Below are 22,974 nucleotides of genomic sequence, written 5' to 3'. Positions count from 1 at the left end.
GGTGCTCCATTAGGAGAATCCCAGGGACGGGGGATCCTGGTGGGCAGCCGTCTCTGGGGTCTCACAGAGTCAGACACGACTGAAGCGACAGCAGCAGCAGCAGCATTAGGACAAAAAGACAAATTGAAAGTAACAATCAACCCTTTTACTTACTGTAACAGTGCAAGCAAGAAGAAAAAGAGGCCCTAACTTCCTTCCCAGTGTTCCATTCCCCTGTGGAAAGGCACTAAGGAAGGATCAAGTGGATGCAACATGATGGGAGAAACTGTCTCGCCCAGGACCCCTGAAAAAGAGACTAATGCCTTTTTGTGGGCCCATGGACAGTGAGGGGGTGGATTAAGAAGAGGGAAAGAGCCAAAGTGTCTCCTCTGAGGCTCCCAGTGAGGAGTCCTCTGAATGCAGGCATCTGGTCTAGGAACTGTCAAATGAAAAAAACTAAAACAATTCAGTAATGAGACTGATGTCTTTTTTCAAGGGAAAATCATACATGGATTGGGGGGTACAGTGCCTCACAAGCAGTGGAACACTCTTCCCAAGTTGTTCTGGGCAAGAGCTAGTTTTATAGTACATTAGAAGAGGCAATATGGAAACAGGGCATGATTGCCTAGGAGGTCAGGGATTTTGTTATAAGGCTAGCAGGTCCTGTTTTCTAGTGTAGAGCAAGCTAGCTAGATCAGTTCAGTTCAGTTCCCTCAGCCGTGTCCGACTCTTTGCGACCCCATGGACTGCAGCACACCAGGCTTCCCTGTCCATCACCAACTCCTGGAGTTTGCTTAAACTCATGTCCTTTGAGTTGGTGATGCCATCCAACCATCTCATCCTCTGTTGTCCCCTTCTCCTCCTGCCTTCAATCTTGCCCAGCATCAGCATCATTGTCTTTTGCAATAATTCCATTCTTTGAATCAGGTGGCCAAAGTATTCAGCTTCAGCATCAGTCCTTCCAAAGAATGTTCAGGACTGATTTCCTTTAAGATTGACTGGTTTGATCTCCGGGCTGTCCAAGGGACTCTCAAGAGTCTTCTCCAACACCACAGTTCAAAAGCATCAATTCTTTGGCTTTCAGCTTTCTTTATAGTCCAGCTCTCACATCCATTCATGACTACTGGAAAAACCATAGCTTTGACTAGACGGACCTTTGTCAAAAAGCTAAAATTAGGTTGGAGGATTGTGACTGGAGTATGTTAGGTTTCCTCAACAGGTGTTTCCCATAAGTGTAGGCTGACTAAGGTTTAGAAACGTGACCTTAACTAGGCCATTGAAGCAACATCCATTTTGTGAGTCCCCATATATGAATCAACTTTATCAGAATGCAGATGTACATAAGACAATGGCCACATGCAGGAGGTGAGTCAGCGGGACAGAGGGAAGGAGGTCTTGACTGAAATCCCTCCAGAAAATGGCAATGCACTGGTTGTGTACTGATTCTGGTGTGCACACTGGTATGTACCAATTCTTTCAGTGAGGCCTTTCAGGAAAAGACATAATTGCTTACAGTCAGGTCTGAAAGATCACACATCCAACTCCAACCTAGAGCCAGACTCCTCACCTACCCAAAGAAAAAAAAAAGAATACAAGCATTCTTTACTTAACATATAATAAACTTATTGCAAGAAATTATATATAAACTAAAACATCAATACAGGGACTTCCCTGGCAGGTCAATGATTAAGATTCCATGCTGTCAATGCAGGGGGTGTGGGTTTGATCCCTGGTCAGGGAAATAAGATCCCACATGCCAGCAGGATGCAGACAAAAAAAGAAAAAAGTCAATACATTTAAGAATGATTAAAACAAACAGCCCATGAATAATAATGCCACAGCAAGTTGTTTAAGAATAATTGAGAATGTTAATTATAGTCTTAACTTTCAAGGACCACAACATGTAGAGAAACCTCAGTAATCTTCAATATACAAAAGGTCTTATTTCTAAGACCATCTACAAGTCAGTTGTTATGAGCTCAGAACCACGTTTTCAACAGGAGCATTTTAATTGATGATTAAGATACCAGGTTAGACTACACATGCTTTTGAAATCCATAATGTGAATGAAAAGAAATTTGTTTATTTTAAATGATCTTAGAAAACTGGCAAACTCCAAATTCCATTCTCCCAAACAGCTGAAACACTGCCAATCCATAATGCCTGGGGCAACTGAATCTTATTTAATACAGAAAAACAATCTGATTAAATGATTCTTTTACAACAACAACAGCAAACACATAAAACCTGTCAACCATCTCTTTGACACCTGATAACATAAGGCATATCTACAAAGTTACATTGCTAAACTAAAAATTACAACTCTACATCAAAATAAAGGTTGTCTTTTCAAATAAATCATGTTAAGAGATTACTATTTATTCCAATAACAGTAAAATATCTTTGAAAACATTGTTTTCAGATAACGTCCTCATAGCAAGCTAATTAATTCTTTTTCATATTCTCGGTGGTGGTAATTTTTTTTAAGAATATATACCTTTGTTGTCTTTAGAGTAAATTGTTCTTGTTGTCATAAATGTATAGATTTCCAACACAGCCAGCTTGGAAGGATCATATTCATTAACATATAGTTTCGGGTATGTTCTGTTTCCTTAAATAGTCTTCAACAGTCATACCTCATGAATCACATAGTCCACATAGTACACACTACACTACCACAAATGATAGTATCCTGTCTGTTTATTCTGTTTTGAGAAGCCAAAACTATCTGGAAATATTGAGCTTAGATTTAAGGTTTTTTTTAAATTGATAATCAAAACAAAATACACAGGGGGAAAGATCCTTCTTCCGATTGTAACAAAAATATATGAAATATCTAGGAATAAATTTATCCAGAAATGTACAGGACTGATAAGAAGAAAGCTGAGGGGCATGGAAGATAATTAAAAGGAAGACAGTGGGTTTCTGGAACTGAATACTCAATATTGTGAAAAATGTAAATTCTGGTCAAAATTAAAGTAATTCCAATCAAAGTTCCCAAAATGTTTGGGGAACCTGAACAAGTAATTTAAAGTTCATCTGGAAGAATAGACATATAGGAAGTATGAGGAAAACACTGGAGGGAAAATGAGTGTTGTTGACTGTAGTGGGGTAGGGTTAAGGAGGATTGGAGGAGTCCTTGTCCTTTCAGACATTACAAAACTCGACAAAGCAAAATGTCCTGGCCATGTCTATAGTGCCAGGATACACAGTCAAAGCACTGGAAGAGAACAGAAAGTCCAAAAACGAGTCAGAATTTGTTGTTCAATTGCCAAGTCATGTCTGACTCTTTGAGACCCCATGGACTGACTACAGAATGCCAGGCTTCCCTGTCCCTATATATAAGAATTCCATTTGTAATAAAGCTAGTATTTCAAATCAGTAGGTTAAGGTTGGCTTCTTCAAAAAAGTGTATTAAGAAAAGGGGCCACCTGGGCTTCCCTGGTGACTCAGATGGTAAAGAATCTGCTTGCAATTCAGGAGACTAAGGGATTGAACCAGGAAGATCCTTTGGAGAAGCAAATGGCTACCCACTTCCAGTATTCTTGCCTGGGAAACCCCATGGACAGAGGAAACTGGTGGGATCTGTGGTCCATGGGATCACAAAAAGTCAGACACAACTGAGTGACTAACACACACACACACACATTTAGAAAAAATAAAGTTATATCCTTACTCCATCTAATACCAAATTCCAGATGAATTAAAGTTTTCAATGTAAAAATACTTTTTAATAGACTTAGAACAAATATATGTAAATACTTACTAAAAAGTGGGGTAGAAAAGACCCTTTTAAACATGATACCAAAGCCAACATAAAGTGTAAAAGAAAAAAGACTGATTGCTTATAAGAATGACATACTATGCAAGACATTCGTGGATATAAATACAAAATGTTACAATGTGTTAATATGATTAATATGTAAGGAATATTTAGAAAATAATTTAAAATGACCTCTGTAGAAAATGTGCTAATACCATCAATAAGCATTCACAAAAGAAATGCAAATGGCCACTAAAAATGTTAATTTTTGACACTTAAAAATGTTCATCACTAATTAATACCTTCTGGGGATGCTTTTGACTGCAAGTAACAGAAGACACTATTCAAGAGAATATTCTCTCCCTTAACTGTAAGTCTAGAGGTTGGGCAAGTTCTAAGTATGGCTTCAGTTCCATAATATGATCAAGTATCCAGGTTCATGCCATTTCTCCATCTTGCTCTAAACAGCATCACCTTCATTCTACAGCTGGTTGGCTTTGCCAATTACAAAATAGTTGCAGTGGTTCCAGGCATCACACTGGCATGGCAATATCCACAGGAAGAAAAGGACCATCTCTTTCTTATGTCTCTTTTTAGCAATGAAGCAACTTTTTCACAAGCTCTTCGACAGACTTGCTCTCAGATCTCACTGGCCAGAATTGGATCACAGACTATTTCCAAATCAGTCTCTGGTAAGAGAGAGTTCCTATGACTAGTATCTTAGACCAGAGGTTCTCAGAATGTGGTCCTCAGATTCCTAGTGGCTCCCAACACAATTTAAGGGGGTCTGCAAAAGGTCAGAAATATTTTCATAATACCATCAACATGTTATTTGCATTTTTTACTGTGGTGACATTTGCACTAACGGTGTATAGGCAATGGTAGATAAAACTGCTAGTACCTTGGTCAGAATCAAGGGAATAGCACCAAACTTTAGGGGCGGTCATGCCTTCTTCACCAACCATACATTTGAAGAAAAAAAACCAAAAGGCCAATTTTACTTAAGCGTATCCTTGATGAAGCAATAAAGACTGTTTTCGTGGAACACCCTTTTTACTTTGGCATTTTCTCAGAAACAAAGCAAGCCTGTCAAGAAAACAATGGACAGCATTTGTTGCCACTGATAAAATTCAAGCTTTCAAGCAAAAATTAGAATTTTGTAAACCCTATGTCCACCACTGTGAGCTTAAGAGCTTACTGACACTTAAACACTGTTCTTATGAGAATAAAGTACTTTTGATATTGTATAATGAAACATGTCAACATCTGGAAGACCTGCACAACTCAGTGAACCAGTATTTTCCAGATGGCCAACATATGATGTCACAAAAACATGCATGGATAAAGGATCCAAAGTGCAAGGTAGACCATGGATTTTACTGTAACAGAGTATTAAAAAAATGCACGGGTATGATTTCAAATATTATATTGCGATTAACATTTAAGAAACTACCACTTACTGGGATCAGTATAGGATCAAGGGAGATTCTTCACATTTATCTGAATAGACCATTCAAGAACTCCTTTCCTAACTAGAAAATTACAGATCTGTGTGAGATCAGATTTTCTTCATATATATCAACCAGAACAACCTATCATAACAGACCTAATGCAGAAGCAAATATAAGAATGTAATTGTCTTCTTTTAAGCCATATGTGAAGATTTGCAAAAATATAAAACCATGCTACTCTTCTAATTTTTTTCTTTTGAAAAAAATAGGTACTTTTAATAAAAAGGGTATTCATGCTAATATGTAACAGGTTTATTATTGCTATTTTAAAATGACTTAAATATTTACATTTTTTCTTAGGTTTAATTTCTAATACAGTAAATAATGATAACCATGATTCACATAAACAAAAGCTCTTGGAGGTCCTCTATAACTTTTCAGAGTGTCAAGGGGTCCTGTGACCAAAAACTTGAGAACTACTGCCTTAGATTAATTTTTTGGGGTGACGTGGAGAGTGGAAAGTCCACCAGTTTTTTAAAAATGGTGCAATGGGTTATTCACTATCATGCTGGCAAAGGTGAAACGTTGTGATCAGTAGTGTGCAGTAAAAAGCATCCTCAAACACTGTCAGGGAGACTGTATCAAGAGACCTTTCCTGAGGGAACTGTGGCAACATGTGAACATTTTTAAATAAGAAATCTGATAGACATTCTACTTCTAGAAATACATCTTAAGAATATAATCAGAAGAATATATTAAGGATTTATCACAGCATTATACTGCAAAGTTGCAAACAATCTAAATACTCATCTTTAGAGGACTATGTAGTTACTTAAAATTTTGGTAAAAACCTAAATTTGTTGATATAGAAAAAAGTCCATGACTTATTAGGTAGGGCTAAAAAGGTACAAAAGAGTACCTATGGTATAATCTCTTTAAAAAATTTATATATATATTAATCAATGTGTGTGTATATATATATGTATATACACATACACACCAACACATACATATATGCACAGAAAACGTCTGGAAGAGTTTACAGGAGTTCCCTCTGAAAGGCTCAAGGATATCCTTACATTTTCCTAATGTCTCTAAATATTTTTTTCAAGAAAACTCAAAGTACTTTTATAATCAGAATAAAAAAATATCTTTAAAACCATTAAGTATATACATGGGCTTCCTTCATAGCTCAGATGGTAAAGAATCCACCTGCAATGCGGGAGACCCCGGTTCAATTCCTGGGTCGGGAAGATCTGCTGGAGAAGGGATAGGCTACCCACTCCAGTATTCTTGGGCTCAGCTGGTAAAGAATTCGCCTGTAATGCAGGAGACCTGCGTTCGATCCCTGGGTTGGGAAGATTCCTCAGGAGAAGGGAAAGGCTACCCACTCCATTATTCTGGCCTGGAGAATCCCATGGACTATATACAGTCCATGGGGTCGCAAAAAGTCGGACACAACTGAGTAACTTTCACTTTCAAGTATATACATTCTATGTACTATCCACGCTTGGGAAGGAAGAGGAGAAAAAATGATACGGGCAGTGAAGTAACACTAAAAAGTTAACAAATTTTCTGATAGTCACCCATTTCCATGGAGGAAAAGATGCCACGGAGTCTGTAAGAATTTGGTTAGAGGGACCCTGACAGGATGCTGCAGCCGACTGGATTCAGGACCCAAATACCTTAGGGTCAAAGAAGTCCAGGGAAAGGTTAGTTTTTAAAAACCCAAATTTGTTAGACCAGGTGAGGTAGATAATTACAGATGCTGAGAAGGTGAGGCAAAGAACCTGGGAAGAGAAAGAAGTTTTGAAATGACAAACAGTAGCAGGAGGAAGTGCCAATCAGACAAAAAACCCGCCTTAGAATGTCAAATTCCAATTATCCAGAAACTTCCTATTCACCAACTAGGGCAGGTACTTCCTACATTGCTGTGTGACATTATGGCTGCTGTCTCTTTCCATTTGGTAACTGTGTTTCTGATGTGCTAGAACCTTTTCATTTATAGTACTTGTTACTCATCACACAGATGGCTCCAGTCAGGTCTGCCCAGCCTAGCTTCTGGGAAAGCTCATGCACCCTCTGCTGGTCAGCTCCACATCAGGACCAGAAGGTTTCTATCTGTAGGAGACAACTTCCTAAATCACAGGGGCGCACTTTTGTGTTCTCTATATAGCCAATTTCAGTGAAGAGTTTGGAAATCATTTCCTCAAACTGCCACCTTAAAGAGACAACTCCAGATTAAAATAATGCCTTCCTTTGTTAGACCAAAGAAAAACAACATAAAAACTCAAGTCCTGTGAGAAAATATACCATCTAAAGCATTTTAAAATCAAATGATTTCAATTTATTAGATAATAATTAAGTAAAGGTATATAGATGACCACCAACACTTAATATGACTATCAAGCGCCATTAGAGTTGAATTCTGGTTGAAAACCTGAGATTATTATTACAAATAATACTTGTACAGGTTTTACAACTTACAGAAGCCCTCACATTCATTTTCACACCTAATCCTTACAACAATTCTATAAGCTAGGGAGGAAGGCAGGACGCATTCCTGTTATCACTGTTTTACAGATGGGAACAGAGGCTCAAAGGGATTAATGAGCTGCCTTGATCACACAGCTACAAGAACCCACACTTCAAGTTGGTCTCCTGATTCCAAATTCTATATTCTACTCAAAACTCTATTCTACCTGAACTGCTGATCTACAAAGGGGTTTTCTGAAGAGTTGGTATGTATTCTAGGCAGGGAAGTAAAAGGCCTAAAAACATGTTTCTATAATACATTCATTCCATTTTGTTTCAAATATTAGCAAAATTTTAGGTGCCGAAGCCTAAATCTAAGGGGTTTGTGCTGTAGGCAGTGCTTTGTAAATAACACCAGTTTAACAAGGGAAATGGATATTTTAATAAGGAATCTTAGCATCTTGATGATTTCCCCCTTACAAACAAAACCGTGAATACTGTTTTGTCACAATGCCAAGCTAAAACTCAGTATGCTGATGGATAGTCAGTGAAATTCAGCTATAATCAGAAATCCCCCAAGTTGAAAAGTAAAGAAATAATGATATTAATAAATATACTCAAACAATTATATAGTGCTGAATGTGTATGGCATTACTCTAAGTGCTTTACATACATTAACTCATTTAGTCCTCTGACGAATCTAACAGATAAGTAAATTGACGCATATAGAGATTAAGGAATTCTAGTTAATTAGGGTAACCAGGTTCACATAGCTAATGAGTAGTGAGACTGAGATCTGAACCCAGGCAGACTGGTACCTGAGCTCATCGTCTTAACCACTAAGGCAATGCTGCCTCTAGTCAGTGGTATCTACCATAGTCCTGTTGCATTTTTAAAGTAAACTTTCAATTTTAGAACGGTTTTCGATTTACAGAAAAGTTGCAGATAGTACAACAAATTCCCATATAGCTGACATAGTTTCCCCTATTCTTAAAATCTTACATTAGTATAGTGTATTTGTTAGCATTAACAAGTCAATATTAACACATAATTATGAACTTAAGTTCATAACTTATTCAGATTTCCTTCATTTTACCCTAACATCCTTTTTCCCTTCCAGGTTACCATCCACGACACCCCATGACACTGTGTCATCAGGTCTCCTTAGGCTCCTCTTTGGCTCTAAAAGTTTCTCACACTTTCTTTGTTTTTGAAAACCTTGACCGTTTTGAGAAGTATTGATCAGTTATCTTTAGAATGCCTCCCAGTTATCTTTAGAAAAACGTCATCAGATGTTTTTCCTCACGATTAGACTGAGGTTATGGGCTTTAGGGAGGAAAAAGAGTCATTCTTATCACATCATATCAAGGGTACATGATACGAACATGACTTAGCACTGCTGATGTTAACCTTGATAAAGTGGCGAGTTGGTGACTGACAGGTTTCTACTGTAAAGTTACTTCCCCCACTTTCCATACCATACTCTTAGGCAGGAAGTTACTATGCACAGCCAGCGTTTAAGGAGGAGAGAGTTATGCTCCACTGTCTTAAGGGTGGAGAGTCTACATAAGTTATTTGGAAATTTTTTGCACAGATTTGTTTCTTCTTCCCCATTTATTTAATTCAACCACTTGTTTATATCAGTATGGACTCAAAGATATTTACTTTAAACTTTGGGTTATAACCCAATACTATTTGATTTTGTTGTTCAAACTTTCCTGCTGTGTCCATTAAAAACCTCTTTCAGTTGCCTCCTATATCCTTTTGACACATTCTCATCAGTGTGTTTTTGAACACTTTCTTACTTTCTGGCACTACAAGATGTTGCAGACTCCTGTATATTCCTTGACCCAGTCCTAGAATCAGCCATTTCTCTAAAGAGTGTTTGTTCCTTTTATTGGAGAATGGTCTGGGGTCTGGGTGTGCTCTTTGCTATTAGGTTGTCCTCACTTCTGGGCCCTCTCAACTGACAAAGCAAGGAAATATATGTGTGTATACTATACCATGAATATACAAACATCTTTATCTACAAATGTTTCCATATATAGCCATCTGTATCTACAGTTAAGCTAAACTAGAGTTTATACTTATGTCTCCAACTCTAATCCATTACCACCTGATCATACTAGCCTTCCACTCTTGGTTGTCTATAATCTCCCACACCAACAGTAAGAAATGTGGCTGCCATCATCCACCAGCCAGTTATTAATTGTTCAATTCCAGTACACGTGTGAAGTAGTTTCAGAATTATTAACCCATATCTGTGGGAAACTTTTATCAACTAGAGGACAGTACTTATGTATAGTTCCTACTGCTTTTAGTCTCACAGTCTCAAAGTTACTTAGGTCAGCACCTTTCCCTGACCCCTTTCAGTGAGGTCACTGCATACTTTTGTAATACAGTTAGATTCTTTTGTCTCAGTCTGCATTATATTCTGGAACCCCCACTTCCTCTTGTTTTTAAAAGTTTGCATACATTAAATTTTACTCTTTGTGCTGTAAAGTTATGTATATTGTTGTTGCTGTTTAATTGCTAAGTCATGTCCGACTCTTTTGTGATCCTATGGACTGTAGCCTGCCAGGCTTCTCTGTCTGTGGAATTCTCCAGGCAAGAACACTGGAGTGTGTAGCCATTTCCCTAAGAGATCTTTCCAACCCAGGGATCAAACCTGCATCTCCTGCAGTGGCAGGTGTATTCTTTACTGCTGAGCTACCAGGGAAGCCCAATGTTAAGCAATGTGAGTTTTATTAAATGCATAGTGTGGGACTTCCCCAGCAGTCCACTAGTTAAGACTCCACGCTCCCACTGCAGGGGGTACAGGTTCAATTTCTAGTCGAGGAACTAAGATCCTGAAAGCCATGTGCGGCACAACTGGAAAAAAAAGAAACGCATACTGTTACGTATCCACCATTACAGTATCATACGAAATCTCCACCCTAAAAAAATCCTCTGTGCTACCTAATCAACACTTTCTCCTCCCTAAACTCTACAACAATGTGCTCATGTTTATAAATTTATGCGATTCTCACTTCAATCCTGTTTCCACTTAGCAGATGATTGAAGGAAATTCAGAGAGAGAAAGTGGCTTGGTCAAGATTTCAATAACCGATGCTGCTGGTGCTGCAACTTGTGCCTTTAACGCCTTACGTGAGGTTCTTTCCACCATACAATTCTACTTCCTTGTTTACAGCAAGGAGGGGCATGACTGTGCACAGAGACAAGAAGAGAAGACTGAAACAGTGGTAGGTGATCACATTTTACATTAATGGAAGCTTTTTACACTAAAAATATGAGGAAGTGGAATTCTAGTTCTGGTAATTTGGTGAACCTGATACCTCCAAAATCTTTCTGCTATAAAATATTCCTAAAAGGCTGGACAAGTACATTAAATACACCAGTAAACCAGCTAGATAGAAAGAGAAACCCTCAGAGCCAGCAAAGGTCCAAGGAGCCGAGAGAGCAATGAAACCAGCAGTTGCCCAACTCCCAGTGTTTAAAAAACAAAATACATCACAAAAACTTATCTAAACCCAAGTTTGATTTGACACTAGAAAATATATTTATGTAATTACCACATTATCAGACTACAGGAAAAAACTATATCATCATCTCAGCAGTTACAGAGAAAGTTTTTGACAGAATTCAATATCCATTCATATTTAAAAATAAAGTGAACAAGACTTTTAGCAAATATGGAATGGATGAGAATTTCATTAACCTGACAAAAGGTAGCTATCAAAACCCTATGATGTCATCCTTAATATTAGAAGTATTCCATTTATAGACATGAATAAGACAAGGAGGTCCACTATCACTGGTTCTATTCAACACTGTACTGGAGGTCCTGGCCAAACACAGCAAAAAAAGAACAAAAAGAGGAAAGAAGGTAAAAGAATTGAGAAGGAAGTAACAAAACTGTCACAGTTTCCAGAGGACATGATTGGCTATGTAGAAAAATCCCCCAAACCTTACAAATGACAATTATTGCTATTAAAGATAAACATTGGCAAGCAAAAGATCAATATATAAGAACAATGTTTCTAAATATAAGATCAATACACAGACAATTGCATGTTTATATACTATCAAAAATATAGTGAGAAAACCTAAACTTAAAAGTATACCATTTACAACACTGACCAAAAATACACTGTACTTAGAAGGTTGCAAATTATGCAATCCAGTAAAAAAATATTATAAAATTTCATTAGTGAAAGTCACTCAGTCATGTCCGACTCTTTGTGACCCCATGGACTATATACAGTCCAAGGATTCTCCAGGCCAGAATACTGGAGTAGGTAACCTTCACTTCTCCAGGGGATCTTCCCAACCCAGGGATCGAACCCGGTCTCCCACATTGCAGGCAGATTCTTTACCAGCTGAGCCACAAGGGAAGCCCAAGAATATTGGAGTGGGTAGCCTATCCCTTCTCCAGGGGATCATCTTGACCTGGGAATTGAACCGGGTATCCTGCATTGCAGGTGGATTCTTTACCAACTGAGTTAAGACACTAAAATAGATCCAAATAAATGGAGAGACATACTGTTTTCAGAGATAGGATAATTTGATATATGGTATTATACCATTTGATATATGGTATAATTTGATATATATACATCGCCTCAAATTGACAGGTAGATTTAATGTCATCCCAACCAAAATTTCAATAAGGTTTCTGTAGAACTTAAATGGATTTAAAAGTGTATATGAAAGGGCAAGTGCAAATGGCAAAAAAAAGGTAACACCCTCCTAAAGAAAAGCAATAAAGTAGAGGTCTTGCTCTACTAGCTCGAAAGCCTTATTATAAAAGTGGTCAGGTATTCATTAACCTGGGGATAGAAAAACAGACCAGAAAATAGAGCCTAGAAACAGACTATGAATGTAAACTTGATAAACAGAGTTAGCACTACAGATCTGTGGAGAAATGAGGACCCCCTTCGATAAATGATACTGACAAGTAGTTATCGGTGTTATTAAACAAAAAAAGGACAATAAATGGGTGTTAGTTAAGGTGCTTAGTTTGGGGTAATTTGCTACGTAGCAATAGAAAATGAACACTTTCTTTAATGGGTGTACCAAAAGACAGGTTTAAGGTCTATAGCAGCACTTTTCTAGGAATAAAAAGCCCAAAAGAAACAAAAGCCCAGCCAGTAGAAAATGGATAAATAAACTGTAGAAAATTCACACAATGCACTACTATATATTGGTAAAAATAAATGAAATTAACCCACAGGTACTTTGTCAAGTATAATGTTGAAGAAAAAAAAAAGACAACCTGTATAAGAGTACATATATGCACTATGATTCAATTTACATGATGCTCAAAAACATTCAAACCTTAATGTTTTATTTATATTAAGAGAAAAGAGGAATCCAAGAACCAAGATTGGTACATAGATGTCAAAATTTTAGGTAATGTTCTATTAAGGTTAATGATAGCTATCTGGGTATTCATTTTATTTATTATTTATGTTATGCCATGTTAGCTACACATATTCTTTCTAATAAGTAAAATACTTTTTAAAATAAATAGCTTGCAGACTTTACTACCAATCCTTTAAACCTAAATCTTTCTGGATTTTGCATACGAATGCACGTACTATATATTTGTACTACGATGTAGTACATCATTAAATGTACATTTAATGATACTACATATCATTAAAATATACAGGGAAAAATAAAAGAACCAAATTTACAGTTAAAAGCCTCAATTAATTTCAAAATAAATTTCCAAAAATGACTCAGTCTCATCCAAACTACACAATTAACCTAACTGGTCTGCTTCACTCTTGCCCGGATGCTGTATGTAACTCTTTCTTAAAGGGAATATCACATCACTCCATAGAGACTTTTTTCCATCACATTCCCATGGACCAACAAGCTCTGACCCCTGCCTATTTCTGGCCTGATTTTATTCCTCTCTTCCCACATGCCCCAGCCATAGAACAGATCCTAACACTCTCCAGCATTAATGTCTATAATGCTAATAATTTAATAAAATCTTTGTTTCCTTCATTGACAGCACATCAAGTATTTCCTTGCTTTATATTTTTTCTTGGGAGTTTGGGATGTTTATTTGTGGTTTATGTTTATTTGTCGTTCTGCTTGCTGAAGCTGAAACTCCAATACTCTGGCCACTTGATGTGAAGAACTGACTCCCTGGAAAAGACCCTGATGCTGGGAAATACTGAAGGCAGGAGGAGAAGGGGACAACAGAGACTGAGATGGTTGGATGGCATCACCAACTCAATGGACATGAGTTTGAGTAAGCTCTGGAAGTTGGTGATGGACAGGGAAGCCTGGTGTGCTGGGGTTGCAAAGAATTGGACATGACTGAGTGACTGAACCGAACTGAACTTGACTTTTTATTTAATATCTTTAATATTTTTTATTTAATACCTTTCATATTCAAATCATCAGAAGTCAAATAATCAGAAGTCCTGTCAATTCTACTCTTAATATAAATATATCCTGAATCTGTTCCCGTCTTTCCATCTCTCCCCCACCACTCTAGGTCATTTACCATCTCTTATCTAGACCAGTGCAACAGCCACCATCTCCCTGTTTCCATTCTCATGCCACTGCAGTCTATTCTCTGCACTATAGCCACAATGATCTTATTAAAACAAGTTAGATCATGTTACTTTCCTTCTTCAGAGTGTCCTATGGCTTCCCTTCACCACAGAATAAAATCCAAAATTCCTTACTCCTGACAAGGCATACTAGCCTTCTGATAGTTTTAGAATAATCCAACGTTGTTATTGCCCTGGGGACCCTGCATTGGAACATCCCTCTGCCTGAACTACTCTAAGTTCAGTTCTATGCAGATTGGCTCATCCTCATTCAAGGCTCAGTTCAAAATTCCACTCTTCAGAAAGACCTTTCCTGACCATTCTGGGTACAGCAGGGCTCCCAACCACTCACTATCAAGCACATCCCCCTGTTTTATCTTCTTCACAGTACTTTATCACTACCTGAAAATATTTAAAAAATCTATTTACTGTCTATCTCCCTGGACATGGGAGGATCTTGTTCTCTGATCAGTTAAACCCTATGCCCAAATTGTTCCCAGCACCTCGTAGATGAAAACAATTACATGTTGAATGAATGACCTCTTGTGGCCTTGGTTCAAATTTTTTTTGTCTCTGAGCAAATGTTTAGGTTTAATAACCAGAGTGCTTTATATATTTATTCTATTATCCCTCTTTAAACAAAATATATGAACAAAAAGCATTTCATTAACTTCTGAACTCATCTCTTCTTCTTCATCTTGAAAGTATCATGGCAAGGATGGTTAAGTATTCTCAAAGCATCATATAGACACAGAATGAAAAAAAAGAATTAATGTTTGTTCTATGCCCCAAATTAAGAGAAGTCATTTCCAAATCTTAAGCTAGGGGTTTATGCCATTTTACCTTCAACAAGAAAAGATCTACTTTATAGGGAGAACTGTTAGGGATAAAAGTTTTTTTTAAACGTTATTTCTTCTTATTGGCTGGGTTTCCCTGTTGGCTCAGTGTAAAGAATCCGTCTGCAACGCAGGAGACACAGGTTTAATCCCTGGGTCAGGAAGATCCCTTGGAGAAGGAAATGGCAACCCACTCCAGTACTCTTGCCTAGAGAATCCCATGGACAGAGCCTGGCGGACTACAGTCCATGGGGTCACAAAGAGTTGGACACAACTGAGTCACTAACATTCATTCAACATACATATGCATCCATAGCACAGTGCCTAAAATGTGGTTAATGCATATGGATGTTCAGTGAATGAATGGACCTCTCTAAACAAACGTTGGGCAGACAGACAAACAATTCTAATATAGTGCCACAGCCAGTGAATGCAGAGTAACATGAGAGAAGAGGCAAGGTTATCACTAAGATGGAAGGGTCAGGAAAAGTGTCTGAGAGGAGCTGAGATACCTGACATGAGTCTTGAGATAAATGGATAAGAGGAGAGGAAGGGAGCTCCAGATAAAGAAAAATTTAAATGTTGGCTTGAGCAAGGAGGAAACATGTCAGAACCACAGGAGGAAATGTGAAGGATGGGCAAAGATGAGGCTGAAAATGTGGGCAAGATGCAGATAACAAGTGTCCTGTATACTATACTGAGGCTTACAGACCTTGAGGGATTGGTACATGTAGTCTCAAGATAATGAGACTTCCCTAAGGATACTTTTTATTTTCAATTTGATAAAAAGCTAAACTAAATTTTTTTGAACAAAAGGATACTCTGGATCATCCCTTTGATTGATTACTGTCACAAAATTTCAAATCACATTTCTGTTTAGAACTGCACTGGCTAACAAGCAGGACTATTTGTCATTGGCACAGGTTAAAGAGAGACATGGAGACTGTTTTATGTAAATGATGTTTGTCAAGTGAAGGTCAAATGAAATCTTGACACAAGGAACAAAGGAAGGTTTTTACAGTGGTTTCAATAAGAAAAGAGGTGAAGTCACTGGGTAATCTCTTAACCAACAGGCAGTAAGGACAGGTCTTTCTGTAAGGAATTTATGCCCCCCAAAACAGTGAAGCACGACAGGTCCAGCAAACACAGTCTCACTGGTATCAGTGAATAAGCATTCATCAGAATTTGTTTCACAGTTTTGCTTCATTTAATGTACAACTGTTTGAGCATTATAGTTGTTCAAAAGATACAACATAAGGAGTTTATATAGTTTTATATTTGCATATATCTAATGTACTGAACATATTTTAAGTTCACCATAGAAAATCCTAGGTTATCTACTTAGGTTTGAGAAATTCTGCTCTGGGTGACTGGAAGCCACTGAAAGATTTAATAGGGAAATGACAGATTTGTGCTTTAGAAAAATCACTCTGGCAGCAGTGTGGAGGGTTGGAAGTGAAAGTATCTAAGTAAGGCAGAGATGAGGCTACTTAACATAATAATGTGAAAAAATGGTGAGGCCCTAAATTACTTGTGGGGGGGTGGATATGAAGAGGAGATAGATAACAGAATCAAAAGCACTTGGTTGAAGGTGATGGGAAAGAGGGCAGCTAAGACAACAGTCCCTTGGGTGACTTGGTTATGAGACCACTGAAAGACAAGCAAGTGGGGGTGAAGGGAAAGGAGAAAAAAAAGATGAATTCAATTCAGCAATGATTTGAATTTCATTTCAGCCAAAGAAAATTCAGTTATCTTTTCTGGGTCTGTTTTCTCAGTGACAGCTGCATTCATGAATTACCAAATTAACTATTATAGCGCTCTCTAAAAATATACAAAGCACTCCACAGTATGCTGTAAATAAGTCATGAAAAGTCAGCAAAAGCCCAGGGCCCAAAGGAAACTCAGCCGGGTTAAAAAGTTTTATCCTAAACGCTTAAAAACAGCTCACTCACACAGTACTGTACTTTTTGCCCTGTCAGTCCGATGCAATCACACCCTAGCCCATGTCTGAACAAGAGGCCACGGAGGAGACGCAAAGGCACCACGCTCAAGGGACTTACAGGCAAAGAAATGAGTCTCGTCTGGGACATGCTTACTGAAAACTTAGTGTGGTGGGAATGGCATATCCTCAGTGACACAACCCCTGAGGCTATGACAGGAAACTTGACCCGACCGGGGGGGCCACTCACAAAATTATCTTAGAGGAATCAACGTGAAACATCTTAGGCAGTCTAACAACAATGTAAATATTTCACATTTCATTCCCCAATAAAGAGGAGGGGGAAAAGGCGAGAGGAAGGAAAATGCATCAATTATCGCAAAACCAGCCTGAGTCTCCACGGGCCACGGAGGGGCGGGCCTCTAGAAATGCCAGCATTTTCACCACTAACTCGTAATTACAAAGCAGAGTGTTCAAGGACCCAAAATGTTTAACCATCCACAACATCCAACGTTATGACTGAGGGGAAAGCCGAGGGCGTACCTTTCTTTTTCACAGGACGCTGCCTTGTGTGGGGGAGTGGGGGGGAGGGGCGGTCGCACACGACACGGCCCCCCTCTCGGCACCCAGCCAGGGCTCCCAGAGCGAAAGTCAGGGACTGAGAAGCGTGGGGGTACAGGGACGGCAAGGGACAGACCCCTGAGTGCACGGAGCGAACACGGAACAGAGACCAAGAGGCGGCGGCACAGCACCCAATCCTCCCCAGGCGTCGCGAACAGAGCCGGAAAGCCACGCCAACCCTACCGCGCAGCCTCCGCCCGGCCAGAAGAGGCGGGGTAAGGCGGGGTAAGGCGGGGCCGTGACGGGTTGGAGGCGGGGCCGCGGCGAGTTGGAGGCGGGACCGCGGCGGGTTGGAGGCGGGGCCGCGGCGGGTTGGAGGCGGAGCCTGGGCAAGGGCTCGTTGCCCGCTGCCTCATGGGGATTGTAGTTCTGGGTACAAGCCAGGGTCCCTCTGCGGACACTGGGAACTACGTTTCCCGGCAAGTGAACGGCTTCAGCAGACCGCGCGTTAAGTACGTTGCAGTGTCTGCAGCTGGGTCCGGAGCTGGAGAGTGTTTGCGGGGCCAGCCCGGAAGGGGGTTTCTTTTCCTGCCCAATCTCCGCTCTCCGGCGGCGCCGGCTCTGTGTTCCCTCGCCCCACAGCTGTGCGCTTCCGGGCCCGGCTGCCGGTGTCAGTTTTTCTGGGCTCCTCGAGGAGTTGGGGCCAGGAGGTTCGGAGATAGTGGCCGCTTCCCGGCGCGGGAGTAAGGGGCGCGCCCCTCTTCCGCTCTGCCAGCCCCGCGCCGGGCCCGCGCCTCCATGGGCCCAAGCCAGAAGCCCAACGTGTGCGGCCGGCTGAGTCGCCGGGCGCTGGGCTTTTTCTCGCGCGACGCGGGCATGGTGCAGAGGACGAACCTGGGCATCCTGCGGGCCCTGGTGTGCCAGGTGACCGCCTGCCGGCCGGAAGGGGAACGAAGGGCCGCGGGGCGACGGGGGTGTGGGGCGTAGGGGAGGGTCAAGCTTACTGCTGGGGTGCAGTTGGGTGCAGTTTTTATGCAGTATAGTTCCCTTTTAAGAAGATCGCAAGTGATGGGCAGGGTGATCCCGGCCGTGAAACTGGGGGATTAGTAGATAGCCATTAGCAGAACTGTCACATGCTTTTAGTTTTAACTTTCTTATATCTTGTAAACAATTTTTCTAAAAATTAATTACCCCACTTAAGCCAAATGTGAGGGCAGAGTGAGAAAGAATTGAACACACTATTTTTTAAGAACGTACTTGAAGTTATTTTGAAAACTGTAAATTTAAATATCCAATTTGAGATTGGTGCACAGTAGAAACTTATGAGTTATTTCCTAAACCAAAATTCCTTGTGTTTTTCAGGAAAGTACTAAATTTAAGAATGTTTGGACAACTCATTCCAAATCACCTATAGCCTATGAGAGAGGAAGAATATATTTTAACAATTATCGGTGCTGTGTCAGCAGGTATCTTGGTGAAAATTTTTGATGTAATTCATTTGACTGTTGATCTTTAATTTTTATAGAAACACATGCCTACATTAGTGCTTAGTGGAACAGAGAATGGAAAAATGAGTTCAAAATAAGGGTAGGGTATAAAATGCATGTAATTTAACATCTTGTTAAACCTAAAGGCTGAGGTTTCATCTGTGTAAATACCAATTTAAAGAGAATTTATAATGCAGGCAAAATGACAGATTGCTGAGTACAGTGTAATATTTTATTCTGCCTAAGGGATACCAGATGTCAGGAGATCCAAGTACCTACTAATCAGATGCTGTTTTAGAGAAGAATTTTTGTATTTTGTTTTGAAAGTACTTGCTTTTGTTTTAAAAGAAAATTTTCAGACTTGCTCATGTAATATATATAGTGTTATATATATATATATATATATATATAAATGGTATAAATAGTATAGTGAACCCCGATACATTCATTACCTAGACTCAAAAAGGATCAAGATTTTGCCACATTTGCTTGTCTGTCCCCATCTCCTTTTCCTTTATACCTTTGCTAAATATTTTAAAGCATATTCCAAACATGCCATACTTAAGTTTGCTCCTCTAAAAAAGTACAGTTATTTTCTTTTTTAACAGCTTAATAATTCACCCATTTAAAGCATACAATTCAATTTTTACATCCTTGAAATTCATATTCAGTGAAAATGATTGATGAACCATTGATGGTTCATATAGGCAACCATCACTGCAGTTAATTTTAGAACATGTTCATTACCTCACAAAAATCCCAAAACACTCTACCCTTTAGCTGTCACCATCATACCTTCACCACCCTCAGCCCTATGCACCTGCTAGTCTACTTTGTTTCTATAGGTTCACCCATTGTGGACATTTCAAAAAAATTGAATCACGTAATACTTGATTTTTGTGTGTGTGTGATTTTTTTTTTGGTGACTGGGTTCTTAGTAGAGTACCAGTTTATTATAAAACTTGATAGCACAGGAACAGCCAGATGGAACAGATGCATAGGCAAGGTATGTGCAAAGGAGCACAGAGATTCTATGCCCTCTGAGCATGTCACTCTTCCTGAATCTTCATGTGTTCACCAGCCCAGAAGCATTTCTCCTTTTCTAAAGTACATAGTAAATGCCATACATTTCCCTCTAAGCGCTGTTTTTCCTGCGTCTCACAAATGTTGAAACATTGTATATTCGATTTAAAATTTCTCGAAACTTTTTTCTACTTTTTTCTTTGTGCGTGCTCAGTCCCTCAGTTTTGCTCAGTCTGCTCAGCCATATCCAACTCTGCAAGAATACTGGAGTGGGTTGCCATTTCCTACTCCAGGGGATCTTCCCTACCCAAGGATCAAACCTGCGTCTCCTTCATTGGCAGGTGGATTCTTTACCACTAAGCCAGACCCCTGTGTTAATTAGAAATGTTTCATTTAAGCTCCAAATATTTTGAGATTTTACAGCTATCTGTTAGGTTAGTATCTAACCTAAATCCATTGTGGTCTGAGACCATATTTTATATTTTTTTCTAGTCTTTTAAATTCTAGTACTTTATGACCCAGAGTGTAGTCTGTCATGGTGAACTCTTCCCATGGGCTTGAGGAGAATGTATTGTTGCTGAAGTAGTCTAAAGATGTCAGTTTGAGCCAGCTGATTGTCAGTACCGGTCAGTTCAACTATATCCTTACTGACTTAACTTGTCAGTATCTCAGATACTGACAGGTTGTTTTGAAGTCTCTAACTATAATGGTGGATTTGTCTGTTTCTCCTTGTATTCTATCATTTTTGTCTCAATATTTTGACATTATGTTGTTAGATGCATACACATTATATAATTCTTCTCTTTATCCCTGATAATTTTCAGTGCGGAAGTCTACTTTGTCTGAAATTAATATGGCTATTCCAGCTTGCTTTCTTTTTTTTTTTAAGTTAGTATTTGCATGGTTTATCTTTCTCCATCTCTTTGCTTTTAATATATCTGTGTTTTTTTATTTAAAGTGGGTTACTTATATATAACATATATTCAGGTCTTGTTTTTTATTCACTCTATCAGTTTGTCTTCTGACAGGTGTATTTTAGACCATTCACATTTAAAGTGATCCTTGATATAATTGGTTTGATAGCTCCCACATTTGTTTTGTTCTCTTTCTTCTTCTTCTGATATTCTCATTATGTGTACATTACACATTTTCTAATTATCCCACAGTCCTTAGATGTTATGTTCTTTTTTTTTTAATTCTTTTTTCTTTCTGGTTTGGGAAGTTTCCTTTTTTATCTTCTTCATCTACTAGTTCTCATCTTGAAAGAAAGGAACTCTTTACCTAATTTTCATTTCACAATGTTAGAATAACAGATTATGAAGGTGGAATTCAACAGAGATATTGGTAGTAAATGTTAAAAGGTAAAGAAACAATTCAATATGCTCTAATTTTGGAAAATGATCTGCAGGTGGGTATAAGTGTATAAAGAAAAAGTAGAGTGAAATGAGCCAAAATATTAATAACTGAACCAAAATATTAATATTGGATAGTTTGTCCTATTATAACTTATTACATGTTTGATATTTTTCTATGAATGTGTATTATGAATGTTGTGATTAAAAAATAATGTTGACATTAAAGAAGAGGAAAGCAAAGCAGCAAGTTGTATTTTTGGTGTTCCAAATCTCTGAATTAAAAAAATTGCTGAAATCCTAGCAAACACTATCTTATTTATGAAGAAGAATAATCTTTTTTCCCCCCAGTGTTGCATCAGAGCCACGAAAACTTTATGAAATGCCAAAATGTTCCAAATCAGAAAAAATAGAAGATGCTTTATTATGGGAATGCCCAGTGGTAAGATTTGCTTTTGTAGCATGTTTCTAAAGCATTTGCAGTCTAGAAGAACTGCTTATTGTTAATATATTGTGTAAAGAAATAAAAAGTTTAAGTATCATAGTGAATCTTAAACCTTAAGAAAGCAAAAAGAGAACATATTTTTTATTTTTATTTTTCCTCATGAAATAATTTCTGTCTTAAAAAATTATATGTTAATGCTATGAATATACTTTTAACTTTTAATACCATTTTTAAATCTTGAAAACTAGAAAATGTTATAAACTGATTAAAGGTTTCATAAGCAATATAAGCTAGTTTGTAGTTATTCTCAGTGTTTAAGAGATTATTCTACTTAATATATTGAGACAATAAAATATTTAGGGCAGCAGTTATGTTTCATGACTCTGAAAGTGGATTCTTATGGGTTTCCTCTATTAATCTTCTTAGGAAATAGTAAGATAAAAATGAAAAATAAAATAATAGATAAGCTCATTCCATCAGATCCGTATTGCCCCTGTGTGTATTTTTCAGAACATTTTCTTCATAAGATATTAACATCTTATCCTTGCTAGAGGAGTTAGGAAATAAATTTATTTGTAGAATTACTTCACAGAGCCTTTAATACTGTTAATACCTATAACAATACTAAGGTGCATGGTTATTGTCAAACCATTTTCCCAACTCTTTTGATCATAGAACTTCCTATTTTTAGTTATAGTTCTAAATATTAATTTTCCATTGGATCAGTGTTGTAAGAAACATTTAAGGAGTACTGCAACAAGTTAATCCAGTCTTTCAATCTGGCTGTTTTGTTTTTTAGGAAAAATAGAATATATGACCAAAAATAATGTCTAAAGTTAACAGACTATGCTTTGCATTTATTGTTAAAATTCTTTAAAGAAAAAAAAAAAAGACTTGTTTGTACATAAAATTGTAGTTTTCCCTTGACAGTTACTCTCTTTTCATCGAAGTTTCCTTTTTAAAAATAAGAAGCTTTAAATCTACATTTTCTTCCCCAAATCTTTATTGAAAGTTAAAAATAACTATTGTGCCCCCAACATCTAAAGCCTAATCCACTTTCATTGATGAGGGGAAGAGGATGACAAATT

The 22,974-nt window shown here is 38.2% G+C and overlaps 2 protein-coding genes across 20 annotated transcripts in view; one reads left to right on the top strand and one right to left on the bottom strand.

The window, feature by feature from the left end:
* The window catches only part of METTL8 (methyltransferase 8, tRNA N3-cytidine), an 80,033-nt gene extending 61,729 nt beyond the window's left edge, over positions 1-18,304 (bottom strand). For 9 of the 13 annotated variants that reach the window (XM_081577833.1, XM_081577824.1, XM_081577831.1 and 6 more), the window contains exon 1: positions 17,562-17,820. The gene's annotated coding sequence lies outside the window, so the exon portion shown is untranslated. Of the gene's footprint in view, positions 1-4,643; positions 4,829-17,561; positions 17,821-18,095 lie in introns of those variants that run through there. The other 4 variants (XM_081577832.1, XM_081577828.1, XM_081577823.1 and 1 more) reach the window with 2 other exon arrangements.
* DCAF17 (DDB1 and CUL4 associated factor 17) overlaps positions 17,244-22,974 on the top strand; it is a 31,862-nt gene continuing 26,131 nt past the window's right edge. For 3 of the 7 annotated variants that reach the window (XM_081577815.1, XM_081577816.1, XM_081577813.1), the window contains exons 1-3: positions 18,003-18,503; positions 18,942-19,045; positions 21,793-21,883. In XM_081577815.1, the coding sequence (XP_081433941.1) occupies positions 18,378-18,503; positions 18,942-19,045; positions 21,793-21,883 (321 nt within the window). In that variant the 5' untranslated portion in view covers positions 18,003-18,377. Of the gene's footprint in view, positions 17,865-18,002; positions 18,504-18,941; positions 19,046-21,792; positions 21,884-22,974 lie in introns of those variants that run through there. The other 4 variants (XM_081577820.1, XM_081577818.1, XM_081577817.1 and 1 more) reach the window with 4 other exon arrangements.

This window comes from Giraffa tippelskirchi, chromosome 3 (assembly GCF_054371585.1).
Source record: "Giraffa tippelskirchi isolate mGirTip1 chromosome 3, T2T-mGirTip1v1.2.pri, whole genome shotgun sequence".
Taxonomy (NCBI): domain Eukaryota; kingdom Metazoa; phylum Chordata; class Mammalia; order Artiodactyla; family Giraffidae; genus Giraffa; species Giraffa tippelskirchi.
Note: the sequence above shows the minus strand (reverse complement) of the source record. Positions and strands in the feature narration are given on the sequence as shown.